The sequence below is a fragment of the Nannobrachium achirus genome (assembly GCF_963921795.1).
Source record: "Nannobrachium achirus genome assembly, chromosome: 18".
Lineage (NCBI taxonomy): Eukaryota > Metazoa > Chordata > Actinopteri > Myctophiformes > Myctophidae > Nannobrachium > Nannobrachium achirus.
In genome coordinates this window covers 47364973-47382293 of record NC_137825.1, presented here as the reverse complement: position 1 = coordinate 47382293, position 17321 = coordinate 47364973, and the positions used below count along the sequence as shown (strand labels likewise).

General features: G+C 44.1%; 1 protein-coding gene across 1 annotated transcript in view; it reads right to left on the bottom strand.

Annotated features, from left to right (window-relative positions):
• The window catches only part of LOC308303148 (alpha-1,6-mannosylglycoprotein 6-beta-N-acetylglucosaminyltransferase B-like), a gene marked incomplete at both ends in the record, with an annotated part of 65759 nt that overhangs the window by 6998 nt on the left and 41440 nt on the right, over window positions 1-17321 (bottom strand). The window contains 5 exons of the mRNA XM_080747471.1: window positions 1756-1902; window positions 3389-3544; window positions 4893-5035; window positions 12907-13040; window positions 14813-14944. Coding sequence (XP_080603597.1) covers window positions 1756-1902; window positions 3389-3544; window positions 4893-5035; window positions 12907-13040; window positions 14813-14944 — 712 coding nt within the window. The remainder of the gene's footprint in view (window positions 1-1755; window positions 1903-3388; window positions 3545-4892; window positions 5036-12906; window positions 13041-14812; window positions 14945-17321) is intronic.

Below are 17321 nucleotides of genomic sequence, written 5' to 3'. Positions count from 1 at the left end.
TACCCAACCCCCACTCAGCACACAATCGGATCTAAAATCAGACAGCCCGTTCTGAAACCTGCTTACATAGATCTGCCCATAAACTGAGAAAGACACAATGGTCAGAAATAGGACTTTGTGAGGATAGAACCTGCTGGTGGGACACAAAAAAAATACATAAAAATTGAAAAAATGAAAATTCATGGTGTATTCCCTGTAAATGAGCCCTACAGTATACATTCATTTGCTGCATGCTTAGCAGAAAGTTGCTCCATTCTTCATCAACAAAGTTGGCAAGGTGTGTTACCCACAACCAATAATGTAACAGCTCATAATGTAATACAAAAAATGTAATAAAAACTCATAATGTAATAATCAGCTCATAATGTAATAAAAAACTAGCTCATAATGTAATAATTAAAATGTAATAAAAGCTCATAATGTAATAATCAGCTCATAATGTAATAAAAAATACATTATTACATTATGAAGTTTTATTACATTATGAGCCTCCTATGTGGAGGTTCTTAATGTAACACATTATTACATTGTTACATTATTGAAAAATCTGTTATTACGTTATGCGCTCGTTTTTTTATTACATTATGAGCTGATTATTACATTATGAGTTTTTATTACATTTATTTTATTACATTATGAGCCCTTATTACATTAGGAGCCCTTATGAGTTGCTACAAGGTCCTTTAGTACTCAATTCATAAAAGATTACAATGAAGACCAAGATGATAATACATTTAAAGGTAGGGCAAGTAAATTTTTTGTGTGTTCAGTAATCCCTCCCCAGCTTTCTCTTTATTCTTCTCATCTTCCAGTTCCAATTTGGTCCTCTCATTTCTTTGTTTCATCACTTCCAATTTCACTCGTTTAATCTGTATCCTGACTGAGTTCTCTTTCCTGATTGGATACAATCCCGACCTGAAACTGCATTTTCTGTCGCTGTTTTCTGTGTGTTTGTGTTTCCTTTATTTATTTATTTTTAGAACTCATGCAGTGTTACAAGATCATCTAAACATCAAAAATGGGACCGTCATGTTTAGCTTGCAGCCCTTGGACTTTTGGTCCCTGAGCCATCTTAAAGGCTCATTTTCCTACTTATATTGATCCAAAAAGACTGTCCATGGGGTCTATTAGGCACAAATGCCCCTGTTTTCCCCAGCAGAACCCAGCAGCTCTCATAGCACATGCAGAGTGGAGCTTATATGCCTATCGCTTTTACACTATTTGTTGTGGTCAAACGTCTTTTTATTTTTCATGAATGTGGTACTAGTTGTCATTACAAACACATCCATGTCATCGTTGTCCCACACAAGCCCTCACACTCTGCTAAACAAATGTTATTCTCTTATGTGTTTTGCCAAGTCCCGGAAAAGATGCCCTGTGATTGGCCAGTACAGTCACTTTAATTGGCACCTGTGCCGAATGCTCACCCCAAAACATTATTTATGAGATTGTGGTGGCTTGTGTGGGACAACCAAGGCATGGATGTGTTTGTAATGACAACTGGTAACACATTCATGAAAAAGAAAATCACTTTTGAACACAACAAATATAGTGTAAAAGCGATAGGCTTATAGGCTCCACTCTTTGCTATCACATCTGCTGGGTTCTGCTGGGGAAACTGGACAACAGGGGCATTTGTGCCTAATAGACCCCATGGACAGTCTTTTGGGATCAATATAAGTAGGAAAATGAGCCTAGAAGTGTTTTAGGGAGGAGTTGTCCTTTAAGTTGAGTAGCCCTGATCTAAAGAAATACCTGTCTCGTGGTGGGTTTGCCTTTGTAAAAATCACTGTTGTCTGCGGACCGCGGTGGATTGAAGTGCGGCTGAAGGAAGACGCAGCCAAGCCCTATGGCCTCCAGGGGAGCTGGACCCTCATAGGGGAACCCAAGGCCTACAAACACCTGAGAGGGAAGCAATACAGAGTTACAGACAGTGGTGTAAAGCTACGATCTACAAGCTGCGAGGCGTTGTGAGCTTGTAGATCGACTATCTTTGGCTAAAGTTCTCAGAATATGGACACTAGGGTTCAAGCTCATGGTTAATATAAAACAGGAGAAAAAAGGTTTTCTATCACACAAGGATTTGAAGCACCCCTGTAGTAACTCTGAGGACCCCCTAGGGGTCCCGGACCCCCTGTTGAAGACCCTTGGTGTAAAAAGTAACTAAGTACATTTACTCAAGTACTGCACTTACTTTACTAGAGTATTTCCAAATGTCAGTACTTTAACTTTTACTCCACTACATCTCAAAGGCAACTATTATATGTACTTTTACTCCTCTAGTATTTGAAAACGTTATTAGTTACTTTTTAGATTTTGATTATTATTAAAATATATGCATTACCCGCTTCAGCCCAATTTGGACATTTGAAAATAGCCGATCTACAAGCTCACACAAATCATGACGCAATGTGATATTGTAGATTTCAAATATTTTTATACATATGAAAACTGAAATGGGTAATTCTGCATGGAAATGTGGCATGGCTGGATTGAAAAGGATATAGGCTAATTGCCTGGGGCCCACCTTTCCCTGTATTTATTTTATTTCTTTTTTTGTGAGCGGCGAACATACATTTTTATTTGGTTGATTGGGGAACATAGAACCCGGGTAACATATACCTTTTTTGGGGGGTGAAGTGGGGAACATAGAACCTGGGGAACATATAACTTTTTTTGGGGGGGGAGGGGAGTGGGGAACATAGAACCCAGGGAACATATAACTTTTTTTGGGGGGGAGGGGAGTGGGGAACATAGAACCCAGGGAACATATAACCTTTTTTGGGGGGAAGTGGGGAACATAGAACCCGAGGAACATATCATCTTTTTTGGGGGGAAGTAGAAGTGGGGAACATAGAACCCGGGGAACATATAATCTTTTTTGGGGGGAAGTGGGGAACATAGAACCCGGGGGACATAATCTTTTTGGGGGGGAAGTGGGGAACATAGAACCCGGGGCACATATAACCTTTTTTGAGGAGGAATTGGAAGTGGGGAACATAGAACCCGGGGAACATATAACCTTTTTTGGGGGGAAGTGGGGAACATAGAACCCTGGGAACATACAACCTTTTTTGTGGGGGAAGTGGGGAACATAGAACCCGATGGGGACATAATAACCTTTTTTGGGGGGGGGGGGGAGTGGGGAACATAGAACCCGGGGGAACATATAACCTTTTTTGGGGGGGAAGTGGGGAATATAGAACCCGGGGCACATATAACCTTTTTTGAGGAGGAAGTGGAAGTGGGGAACATAGAACCCGGGGTACAAGTGGAAGTGGGGAACATAGAACGCAGAGAACATAGAACTTTTTGGGGGGGAGGAAGGGGGGAACATAAAACCTGGGGAACATAGGAACGGTCCCGGCAGGAGTTCCCATCATCTGACCTTGGCTCTCTGGAGCAGCTGTAAGAAGTTCTCCTGGGTCAGCAGGCCGTGGTTTATCACAGAGTCGGGCAGCGTGGCTGCATGTCCGGCAGGCTGGTACACTGTAGCATGGGTCTCCAACACCTCGCTGATAACCTGCACATATTCAGCCTTACCCTGGTAGACACACACATATGCATGTGAATGCGTGCACAGTCAGGTGGATAGAGAGAGAAAGAGAGAGAGAGAAAGAAAGGGGGCTGCTGTCCATTCCGACATGTCTCCATTCCGACATTGACTTCTTATTGTTGGAGTGGCAAAACTTCCATAGATGTTAGGTTTAGGGTTAGGGTTAGGGATAGGGTTAGTGTCTGAATGGAGACATGTAACCAAGAAATAAATTATTTCTCAGGAATGGTTAGGGTGAGTGTTGACTAAAGCTATGACGAAAAATGTTCGTCGACTATACTTTTTTTTTCTCTCTCTAAATAAGAACTAAATAAAAAACTAGGCTATATAAGCTAAAACTAAGTACACTGACAATTTCGCCAAATAAATAAAAACTAGACTAAAATGTTTGGGAGGGACTAGTGGAGAAGAGATCCAGTAGAACTAAAAGACAAGTCATTTTAAGTTTGGTTGCGCTCGGGTGTTTGAAAATAGCCAATCTAAGCTGACTCACAAGTTCACAACGATGCGTTGTGAGCTTGTAGATCGACTATTTTCAGCAAGCAACCAAACGTAAAATCAGGCATTACGACGCCATCGAGTTCCGCCAAAATGCACTTTTGTTGGCAAAATCAACTGTAGATTTAGTCGACTAAAATTGTGATATTTAGTCGACTAATACTAGACTAACGCTAAATATTTTCAGATGACCAAAATGTGACAAAAAAAAATCCCGGGCTACTCCACAGTTGGCCTTGAGCAAAACCATTTATTCAAAAGACTATGACCAAAACTCTAAATCAAATGTCAAAATCAACACCGCCCACACCCTAGGTGGGGTTGGCGAAAGGGCCTTTCTGTGTGGAGTTTGCATGTTCTCCCCGTGTCTCCTAGGGTAGATACCCCCACAAAAACATGCAGTAATCCTGGTCTCTATAATGCCTCCCCCTGGCCAAACGGGGCGCCTGATGGAGGGGAAAGGAACTGGTTGGAATAACGTGTTCCTTCCACGCGCTACGTCCAAACCGGGGAAATCCCCACTGTCAGTTGAAAAGAAGCAACTTGGACTACTCATGCATAGAAGGAAGCATGAGGTCAGTCCGTTGTCTCCCCAGGTGCAGCAGAGGGAGAGCAGAGCCCAGGATTACATAGGCCATTGGCACTGGGTGAAAATGGGTTACAAAATCGCGGGACAAAAATTATAAGAAAAAATAAATAAAAGGTTAGGTAATACAAGAAGACATCAATACATTTAACATGGGAAAGTGAAATCCTGTCTCATGAGCCCCGATACGAGCCCCTAAATGGAAGAATATTTGTCAATTTGGAGGATACTGCTTATTGCTTTACCAACTACCTGCCACATGTAGTCCTGTTTGCCATAGACAAGTGCCATGTTCTCCTTCCTGTTGTCTTTACGCTCCAGCTGTTCTTTGTTCACCTCCTCCTTTATGGCGTCCTCACTCACAAACCCAAGGAAGGAGTTATCAGGAGTATGGGCTGCAGACAGTGGGGATACAAGCAGTCTCATTAAAGTATAGAAGCACTGCAGAAATACAAAGTAGGCCTACTGGTATCAAACTTACTTAAAGTACCAAAAGGAAAAGTACTCATTGTGCAGAATGTCCCACAGTTTGCAAATCGACGTAGATCAGCTATTTTCAAATGGTCGACATGTATAATAGCCTATAGGGCTGAAGTGGTTAATGTATGCTTTGTTAGTAATATGCCTAATCAAAATCTACAAAGTAACTAGTAACTAAAGCTTTTAAATAAATGTAGTGGAATAAAAGTACAACATTTGCCTCTCAGATGTAGTAAAGTAGAAATAAAAGCATTGGAAATTGGAGTCGTTCAGACCAAAACACATAGGCCTACAGTATAGGGTTAAATCTGCCTTTTATCATACCCCTTCATACCTGCTTTAGTCGATTATGATAAAAGGCAGATTCCTTTATACTTTACACCACTGGCTGCAGACAATAGAACACGAGAGATAAGTTATCCACGATTCAGTCCCCCGTCCTGGGAAGACCAGGCCATTTGAGACATTTTCCCACAAAATACTGCCAATTCTGTAATAGAAAAGGAAACCTAGCCAGACAAGATGTTTGTTTAGGTGAACTTCATCCTCCCTACATCACCTGTTCGTCTGTGTTCTCCAAAGAAGAACCCTCGAGAGGATGGTTGCTTTTGAATGACTTGACCGCAAACATTTGCAGCTGCCTCCCCGCCCCTCCCCGCTCCACAGAAAATGTGCTCATTTGATATAGTGAGGGACCCAGTCACCCAAAATTTTAGACGACCTGTGATGTCATGCCGTACTTTTAATTTAATTTTTTTTTTTTATTTTTTTTTTCTATTATTCATTTGGTCATTAAGGTATACAGAATGAGAGGCCTGCTCTGCCGGAAACATCGCGAAAAAAAGTTATGGCCATTTGTATATTCACGGTCCCATTGACTTCACTATACAGGAAAAGAATACAAAAAATACACACCCAAATGTAACTCATTTTAACCATGATATATTCATTAAAAACACCCATTATTTTTTTCTGGTGACTCATACTACCCTCCTAATACGTGAGCAGGCCGTGTTTTTTTATAACTTTTTTCATTTATTTGTAATAATAAAATAATAATAATAAAAGAATATTATTAAAAATAAATGAAAAAAGTTATCAAAAAACACGGCCTGCTCACGTATTAGGTATTGTGGTCAAAAAAAGTTTTTTTAAGTAACATGTTAGGGGTCAAACTAGGCTTTTTTCATGATTCTGAATCCATTGCAAGCATTTGTTTTCCACAAAAAAACATTCCTTGGGCTAAAAACGGTCCCACAAAACTGTGAAAAGTGATGACTCATCACTAAACCACAGTTTTGTGTGTCTCTCTCCCATCATGGTTCAACCCTTTTCCTTGAGCTTGTGCCTGTGGGTCCCCGACTAATAAGTGTGTGAATGTCCACGCTCACTGTCAAGTTCTCCCATACATCAAAGATCTCCTTGGAAATAAGCCGCAAGACTTACCTGCGTCTCTTTTTGGTTGACCTTGTACCAGCGAACTGTACCTTTCCCTATGCAAAGCATTCCCAGATGATGCCCTGTTAGGGCCTTATGTGCATATATGGAGATCCCCAGGCATCAAACCCAGGCCCTACAACTCGCCAAGGCCCTGCTTGGCTTTACTAATTAACATACGTTTTATGCCCATATATGGAGATCCCTGTCCCAATGTCATCAATATTAACACTTTGCCGTCCGAAATAGAATGGTTGTTGGTAGATTAGCCGTGAAATTTCTATTATTATATTATGATCTGAACCGCATTCATTTTACCAGACATCCAGCGCTATATCACGTGGTCTTCATCCCCCATTACCATTCCGCGATCCCCCGTTGTTTTACTCACCCCAGTTCCCAGTGAAATTCTCAATCTGCATTGGCTTAGAGTGGGAGATTCGGCTGACGCATCATGTCCCCGTGCGTTTCGCGTGCGCGATCCGTTCACGTAAATGTCCCCTCAAATAATCCACGCGTGACTCAAGAGTAGAACTGAAAAGTATCGCTAGCATAGCCACCAGCACGGCTGCAGTAGAAGCACTCGTGTACAGACAGTAACCGAATGGGGGTAGGTGCCTTGGAGAAGGAAAGGGCCATGACATCACTTCTGCTTCATGTCAGACCAGCCATGAGCTATCAATGCACGAGTGGTGACTAGGGAAGGTTAGACGATCGCCGAGGAAGTCCGATATAGTACGGTTTTAATATTAAGGGGCTCTCCGTGGCTTGGAAAGGGTTAAGGACATATCTGGGAATATTACCATATTTGGTAATGCCCATATATGGGCATGTTTTGACATACCATTGATTGTTGACTATCATGCAGGGGTCTCCATATATGGATAACTGGTCCGATATACTACACTGGCCAGATGGCCAAGAATTGGCGCGACCTCGAGGTCGCATGTTGCCTTGAGGCGTCTTACTAGTAAATACTTCTACTACTACTACAACGTCTGTCATTCGCAAGAGGGACCAGCAACGACTGTAGGCCTTCTCTGTGGACACTGCGTATGAGAGACGTCTTGTTGGAAACAGAACCTGCGATGGAAAACGCCTCAGTGGTCGTTTTCTTTTAAAAAAACAAGAAGAGGAGGACTTTTGGACAGCAGGTATAGCTTTGATACCCAGGGGCAGGAATGCTGGCAGCTGACAGATATATTATTTAAAAAAAAAATCTGGACGTTTCTGGAGGTTTGCGTCAAAAAGGAACGGTGCTCTGGGGATCAGCCGCTGATGGAAGTTAGCAGGGGCGTCAATGGGTATGGCAGGGGTATGCAGTTGCCATACCCTAGCCGCACTTGAACAACTGTTCCAGACTGCCATATCCAGCCCAAGAAACCATAGAAAATGTGGGGGGAAAAATTGAATGTACTTCTTAAAATAAATATATCATGCCTCTCTCTTGCAAGCGCGCGCCTTTGCGCGCGTGCAAGACACCAGTCATGTTGCCATACCTTACCTTTTTCTGAACTGACGCCACTGGAAGTGAGCACTGTAGTTATGTTATGGGGTCTTTGTGTCTGACTGTTTAGATAGGTGGTTAAACCTGACGCCCCCCCCTCCCCCCCTGGCCTCTGACACTATGGAGAAAAGGTGTGAGAGATGAGTATTTATTTAACACATGTACTGGAATGTGTCAGCAAGTGTCTGACTCTGCGGGTGCACACAAAGCGTGCTTATGTGTGCGGACACCGACGGCGCATTTGGGAGTATTAGTGTGCGCGTATGTGTGTGTCTGCCTGGCAGGGGTGTCACACCAAATTCTGGGCCCTGGGTGCTTTAACTATGGAAAAATAGCAGTAATACAAGCTTGTAGATCTGCTATTTTTGAAAAACCTTGACAATTTGTCTTTGATAACAGTGTCAGTGTCTATTTCAAATCAAATTTAAACATTTTAAACTATGTTTATATGTCAGTGGTGCTCAAAATCTTTCATGTGAAGGACCCCCAAAGCGATATGTATTTGGCCACGGACCCCCATCTCAAAATATTTAGTTCCAGGGACCCCCCAAGAAGAAAATTTGTAGTTACAAATGTTCGCTTAAAAAAATGCATATATTCAAACGACTTTTAAAAAATAGCAGATCTACAAGCTCGCAGCGCGGCACTCGGTGCCGCGCTGTGAGCTTGTATATCTGCTATTTTTCAATAGCTGAAGTATAAAATAATTAAGCCCCCTCCACTTTGGGCCCTAGTAACTCAGTCCCACTTTCCGCCCCCTTGTGACGCGGACGCCCCTGTGTCTGTGCGTGCATGTGTGCCTGCGTACGTACATGCATCAAAAAATAATTCTCTTCCTCTCCTTTCTCAGCGTGCTTGTTTAAAAGACCTTGCCAAATAACTCTCCTCTCGTACGGCCCTCGCCGGCAGTGAAGGATTTCCTGCGCCGCTGCCTAACGGCCCCATTTGTCCCCACTCGTCTCTAACACCTGTCTAGAAAGCGCCGCTTACCGCCGCCTATCTGTCAGATTAGCGGGGAAGCGTAGCGGCATTGCTGACACTGCTGGAGATGGAAACATGCAGTCAATGGGGGGGATTCGGCGGAGAGACGCGAAGGAATGAGTTTGTTGTGTCTGTTTCTATGGTCTTGGGTTTCAGTTGGTGGTTACGCCTGATTGTCCCTCTGTCTGTTTGTTTATGTGTGCCCTGTCGTCGTCTCTCTCTTTCAACTAGGGATGGGACGATATGAAAATGTCATATCACGATTGTTGTGACAAAAGAAATCGCGATTTGCGATGTTATCGCGATATTCAAAATCCATTATCTTGGGGCGGAACATTTGCCAAGAAATAGCAGATCTACAAGCTCACAACGTGTCGCATCGCGACGCGTTGTGAGCTTGTAGATGTGAGCTATTTTTTGTCAAAGATAGAGTGAAAAAAAAAACTGTTTCAAGTTAGCCTGATTTCAGACTCTGCGCTGAGCTTGAGTCTGACTTGTCCCATTGACAAGAGATTTCAAAGGGGAGGGGATTTGAAATTTGAAATTCCCAATCACAAGAGATCTGGTGGGAGGGGTTGTGTTTGACTTGTGTGTACACAAAAAACATTCCCCCCTCCCCCTCTATGACAGGCATCAAACAAGTCGTCTCTAAAAAGGTAAGCACAACCCCCTTTGAAGTTCAAAGGGAGCAATTAAGAGAGTTTGGCTGAGCTCCCCCCCCCCCCCCCCCCCGCCTCCACTGTTTCTGTTGATTTTCAAAAGTTAGACCCACCCCCTCCGCCGAGGCTCCGACTCTCGTTGGCTTGGTTCTGCCTAAACCAGAGAAACACCAGACCAAGAGAACCGGTCTATGGGCTGGAGCCAGGCAAGCATCAAGTACCTTTTACCAATTATAGAGGGTTTAGTGGTACCGGATATGCAGCTCAGCAAATAAAAGGTGAATTGATCCCAGTGCATGATGGAGGACGATATCGCGATAAATCTCCACGATACGATTATCGTGAGTGTTCTTTATTGCGATAAACGATAATATCACGTATCGTCCCATCCCTATACTTTCAACTGGAATCCATCACACTCAAAGGATGCTCTTCTTCCCTCTTCAAAACAACTCCACACTCTTGCAGATGTCTCTAATTCCTCCAGACCTTTCTCATCAAGCTTGCCCTTCTCTTTTCTTTCCATCGCTTCCCTTTTTCCCCTCTTCTCTTCTCCTCTCTCTCTCTCTCTCTCTCTCTCTCTCTCTCTGTCTCTCTCTCTCTCTGTGTCTCTCATCAGGGGTGTCACAACAAATTCTGGGCCCTGGGTACAAGGATTCACTGCGGGCCCCCCATGAATGTTCTTCATTGGGGGAGGGGGTTTAACCCATCATTTAGACTGGGAACTCATTATTACGCATTATTTTGTGCTTTAACTATTGAAAAATAGCAGATATACAAACTTAAAAAAAAACTATTGAAAAATAGCAGATATACAAACATTTGTGCAAGTCTTTGAATATTTCAAATCCTTCTAAGGTTTTTTGAAGAATCGATGTTTCTATATCAGTGGTGCTCAAACTGTTTCATGTGAAGGACCCCGAAAATGATATGTATTTGGCCACGGAACCCCATCTCAAAATATTTAGTTCCAGGGACCATGCCCAGAAGCAAATTTTGAGATACAAACGTTCGCTTAAAAAAGACATATATTCAAAGATTTGCACACATTTTCAAAAATAGCAGATCTACAAGCTCGCAGCGCGGCACTCGGTGCCGCGCTGTGAGCTTGTATATCTGCTATTTTTCAATAGCTAAAGGCCCCTCCACCTTAATGGGCCCTCGTAACTCAGTCCTACTTCCCCCTCCCTTGTGACACCCCTGCTCTCTGTCTCTCTCCCATCATGGTTGGCAGACATCCCTCTAACTCCTCGCCCCCTCTGCAGGACAAATAAACAGTGTCTCGGGCTGTGGGATGAAGAGTGCCTCTTCCCTCTTGGATCACGCCGCCTCCAGCTCGTCTCCGTCTCTCGGCAGGGTGGGAGAGACGACTGGTTAGAGGTGTCAGGATGAAAGCTCCGTCCAGGCACCGGGTTTATTTAACCTCGGGCCATTAATCCTCCTCCCCGCGCCCCTGAGGACACTTAGAGAGCCCGTACGAATGTGAGGGATCATCAGTCCCCCGTGATGGTCAGGAAAAAAAAGCCCTGCGCAAAAGGGTAATTCCCACCGGGTATATGCGCTTCAGTTTCACACAGACACAGTGACACATGCTTAATACACGTTTAAGGTGCATTACTAATACCAGTAAGACTCCCTAATCGGGAGATAAGCGACCGTCAGGTCGCAGCGTGATTTTAGGGCAAAATGTGTAGGAGCAGTGTCCAAAAATGTGGTTGGAAAGAATCGGCCTGATGGTGGCGCTATATGGGACATCCATATTGATGAGATGAGTGTAGACATACTGTGTACCGATTTGTGTGATTTTAGGGCAAAAATTGTAGGAGCATTGTCCAAAAATGTGTTTTGCAAGAATCGGCCTCATGGTGGCGCTAGAAGAGGGCCATGTGAGAAATGAGGGGTGGGGTCTCCGCTGCGCCGAGGCGGACGAATAGGTACCGGCCCCGGCTCTCCCGGTCGCTCCTAGCCCGAGTTACGGCATTTTATGTGCGCTTGGAAGTTGTAGTTTGGCAGGCAAGGAGTGTGTGTGCAAAATGTGGCATGGATCGGGTCAACGGTTGCGGAGATATGAGCAGGGAAAAAGTGTGACGTGTGACGGACGGAGAGACAGACAGCCGGTGGAGGTTTTGGTAGTAAGTGCGACCTGACGGTCGCAACTATGATGGCATCATTATTATAGTCACACAAAATGTAGCCGTTGCACTAGCCGCATGCAAGCACAGACAGACAGACAGACCGACCGACAGACACGCACACACACACACTGTGGAATAATTTGAAACTGCCTGTCGCACTTAGAACAACAGACTCACTCCCTGGCTTCCGCCACGGACTGAAGACTCACCTCTTCAGACTCCACCTAAACCCATAGCACTACTGTAACACTCCCCTTCCCTCAATAACCTCACACAAATAACCATACACAAAGATAACATTTTTGTTTTAGAAAAGTGTTTTACTCATTAGGTGCGTGGTCTACCTATGTTATTGTTTTTTCTAGATTGATATCCCTATGCCGGAGCAGCAGGAGCGGTTTTGCAGTCTTTAAATCGCACTGTGGTGAAGAAAAAAGAGTTGAGCCGTAAGGCAAAGCTCTCTGTCTTCCGAGCAATCTTCGTTCCCACTATCACCTATGGTCATGAAGTGTGGGTCATGACCGAAAGTATAAGGTCTTGGGTACAAGCGGCCGAAATGAGTTTTCTCAGAAGGATAGCTGGTATCTCCCATAGAGATAGGGTGAGAAGTTCAATCACCTGAGAGCCGCTGCTCCTTCACTTGGAAAGGAGTCAGCGTAGGTGGTTCAGGCATCTAGTACGGATGCCCCCCGAGCGCCTTCCTAGGAAGGTTCTCGATGCGCGTCCCACTGGGAGGAGACCCCGTGGCAGACCTACGACCAGATGGAAGGATTATATCTCCAAACTGGCCTGGGAACGCCTCGGTATACTCCCTGAGGGAGTGGAGGAAGTTGCTCAGGATAAGGAAATCTGGAAGTCTCAGTTGGAACTGTTACCCCCGCGACCCGATTCCGGATAAGCGGTCGAAGATGGATGGATGGATGCCTTGTTATATTGTTGTTGATGCACTGACATATTATCTTGCTTATTATATTGATGTATTACCTGCTTATTGTAAGTCGCTTTGGATTAAAAGCGTCTGCTAAATGCCTAAATTGTAATTGCAAATTGTACGCACACACACTTACGGAACATTGTCATGTACTGTAGAGGCTGCAGGCCCCAGCTGCCCCACAGTGTGTTGTAACCATGGCTTTGTGCGTAGCTCCCCAGGTTGAAGGCTGGCTCGGTGCCGAATGAGTCCAGGATTCGGAAACGGCACCTATACATCGAGTTAAAGAATGAAAGATCGATAGTGAGAGGCCATAAAAAAAAAGATTTTCAAAATAGTAAAAAATGGCAAAAGAATTTAGGGATACAGGGTAAGGCATGGATGAAAATATTACTCCGTATCCCCAAACTCTTTTGCCATTTTTTACCTAATTTGAAAAACATTTTAAAATACTTTGTTGATGTAGATCGGCTATTTTTCTTTCTTTTTTTTTAATAGTAAAAAAAGGAAGATTAATAAAGACGTTTAGGGATAAAGCACAAACGAAAATAGGGCCCTTGAACTCAAGTTCAATATAATATATTGATTAAAAAAAGAGAAAACATGTGCACTCAGTTGCATCTGTCAAAACATTTGCCCTTTCCACCTGAGATTTATGTACTGTATTATGCCATTTTCATTTGTGAAATTAAGCTTTTATACCCAAAAGTCACTGGCAAAATCTCACTCTTTCGAACGACCATCATTTCGACCGGAGGGTTAGCGACTCACCCCACGGAGGTTAGGGTTAGGGTGAGGGTTAGAGCCGGGTGTCGAAAAGATGACATGTAGTAACAGTGACACGTTCCTAAAGTTACTAACAGGGTTCCCACACATTTTTACCAATTAATTTCCAAACCTTTTCCAAAACTTTTTGAGAATATTTAACCCAATTTCCAGGACTATATAACAATAATTCAGCTCAATGACAGGTCGCAATGCCCAAAGACAGGTAGTGTATGCCAGTGGTTCTCAACCTTTTCAGGCCGTGACCCCCGAAATAATCATATTTGAACTGGGGACCCCCCACCCTGACGAGCACTAAGAGTTGAGGAATTTTGTATAACATGGTTCTATTGTGAAAATAGCAGATCTACATGCTCACAACGCCTCGCGTTGCGAGGCGTTGTGAGCATGTAGATTGGCTATTTTCACAATTTCTGCCTCTAATATTTGACAATTTGGCCCGTGTTTAATTTGTCATTTCAGAGGTATTAACAAAATCAATAACCAAAGACAATGCATGGCTATTAAGGTCCAGGACCTTCCAGGACTCTTGATCAATTCCAAAACTTTTCCAGTACTGGAAAAATATTTTTGTAATTTCAAAATATTTCCAGGAATTTCACCCGTGGGAACCTTGCACTAATCTCTTAAAGGCAGCCTACTGATGATGTACCACCACCAGGTGTAACAATCCAGCCATCCATTCTCAAGTTATTTCCCCAACGGTCAGGAAGACCGACAGGTGCGGGCGATATGGTGATAATTATCGTTGAGACGATACAATGTCTCCACGATATGCCCTTTCAGAGGTATCGTATATATCGTGATACAATTGAGGGAGCCTTGTAAAACATCCTGTTTAATCGTTAATACAGAGATTCATTGCAGAATTCAATTTAAACCTGCATTTTGGTCTAAATCAGTAGTTCTCAAACTTTAAAATGTCAAGGTCTCTTGACATTTTGACAACTCTGACAGTATACAGATGAAACCAAATGGACCCGTAAGGGTCCATTTGGTTTCATTTGTATACTGTCAGAGTTACATACTTGTAAAGTTCAATTTAGACCTCCCAAAAGGAACCCAGAGAGTCTAGTTTTCGTCAAGCACCTTGAACAATAACCATAAAAAACAACATGAAAAAGAATCGTGATAAAATTGTGTATCGTGATACAGCTTGGGAAAATATCGTGATATTGTATTTTTCCATATCGCCCACCCCTACCGACAGGCAGGATGGAGAGAAACTGTTTTGAGAAGTATGGAAGGAGTCGTACTGATAGTGCTGGAAGGCCAATCCCATGGCTCCTTGCAGGTGGGCCAGGCCATGGTAGTCGGTATAGATGAGGTCAAAGGACAGGGGCCCCCGGATTGGACAGCTTCCTCTGCCTGGGGCGGCACCTATCAAGCTGAAGAACCAATCACAACAAAGTTAACCTCGCACCACCCGTCTTTCCACCTCGGAGGAAAGCCTGGTATTCGTTTACAACCGTCTACAGGCCGTCTGATCCGGTTTAGGCTGGATGGCATCCTAGACCGGATGGCTGAAGAAGCGGTGTCGCTTTGTTTTGGTTCCCCCTGTTTGTTTCCCCAATCCTTATTTAAATGCTAGAGAAGTGTTACAGTCTTGCCAGTCGGGGAAATCTCGCTCTTTCGAACGACCGCCAGTTCGACAAAGGAGCGTCGGGAGGGTTAGCGACTCACCCCACGGAGGTTAGGTTTAGGGTAAGGGTTAGAGTTGGGTGTCGAACAGATGACATGTAGTAACAGCGAAGCCAGTCGCTACGAGGTGGACTAAAAGATGGATATACCAAACGAACCTTTCAAAAAACAAGAAACTGGGGGCACGGTGGCGCAGTGGTTAGCGCTTCGCCTCACAGCTAGAAGGTCCTGGGTTCGATTCCCGCCGGGGGACGCTGTGGGTGCTGGGGGCGTGTTTCTCCCTCCGCGTCATCAGCGCCCACACCCTAGGTGGGGTCGGCGATAGGGCCTTTCTGTGTGGAGTTTGCATGTTCTCCCCGTGTCTCCTAGGGTTGATACCCTCCCAAAAACATGCAGTAATCCTGGTCTCAATAATGCCTCCCCCTGGCCAGCCGGGGCACTTGATGGAGGGGAAAGGAACTGGTTGGAATAACGTGTTCCTTCCATGCGCTAGGTCCATCCCAGGGAAATCCCCCCTGTCAGGTGAAAAGAAACAACTTGGACTACTCGTGCATTGAAGGAAGCATGAGGTCAGTCCGTTGTCTCCCCAGGCGCGGCAGAGGGAGAGCAGAGCCCAGGATTACATAGGCAATTGGCACTGGGTGAAAAATGGGTTGCAAAATCGTGGGATAAAATTTATAAAGGAAAAAAAAACAAAAAACAAGAAACTACGTTGCATTAAGGGTTTTATTGGGTAGGTACTAAAATGATGTCCTTGAGCGCGTGGAATTGTTTTGGGTTTTGCGTTTTCCGGTTTGGTAGTTCCGGTCAAAGTGTCCGTTTTGACTACAAAATGGCGCAGGACGTCATCCGCTCCCGACCGGATCAGAAGCCCGAAATTGGAAGTGATCCCAGGCTACAGCAAAGTCGCAAGTCTGAAGAGGTGGTATGCACTATGCACTCATTCTTGGTGAGCCACTGATTCGTTGTGGGAGCTACTCCCACAATGTGATTCAGCGCCCCACATTGCAGCATTTTTGCCATGTTTATAAACAGGCTCCCTTCACAACAGAGCATTTGGAAATGGTCAGTGATTGAGTGTCATTTCAAACATAGAGATGTGCAAGAGGAGGCCTGGTTCGTCAAACGTTTCCCAACGGTCAGAACATTGGGGGGAAAGTACTCAAATGTTTTACCTGAATAAAAGTATTGATGCTGCAAATGTAGAAACACTCTGTTAGGCTGCACTCACACCAAAGTACCTATGAGAGTGGAATCCGCGTTCCGCCGCCAATGCATTTCAATGGGAAGGGGGCGTTATATCAGGAGAGGATATATTTTTTTCACGGCGACAATGGGCCACGACGACCGGCCGCGGTTAGGATTTTTCATTTCCGTGTGAAAATAAACATACTCGGCCGCCATTAAAGACCGTGAAAATAAAGCCTAAGTGAATGGCGGCACTCTGTAGCAAAATAATTACGAAATAATGGCATCCCACGTGTTAACAACAGGCAGGGCCGGTTCTTGGCATAGGCAATATAAGCAGTCGCTTAGGGCCACAACCACTAAGGGGGCCACATCACAGGAAGAAGATTTTTTTTAAAACATATTGTTACATTATGTCATGTATCCCCTATCCAAAAACTAGCGTTATTATTTTAACATGCCCTCCCCCTTCCTCCTTACCCACAATCCCCAACTTCACTGTATTGATTCATGAGCAAATGAATCAATAGAAATGTTTTGATTTGGTGCGGCAGATTATTTTAGGTGGTCCCCCACTGATGGATGCGCGCATAAGTGCGCATCCGTCAGTGGGGGACCACCTAAAACAGGGGTGGGCAACTTTGATGATAGAGAGGGCCACTATATTTCCACACTCATTCCAGAGAGCCACATCCCTTGGCATAGTCTTACTGTCGAGCAAAAACTTCTCATTTCCAGTAAGAGTAGCACAAATAACAGATCTATAAGCTCAAAACGCATCGCACTGCGACACGTTTTGAGCTTGTAGATCGTCTATTTTTGCTACTTTTGAATTGTAATCCTGAATTAGCTTTTATTTTCTTTATTGGAATCCTGAAATGTAACATTTTGATTTAATTTCCAGTGCATTTAGTTATACTTATGTTGACATTATGA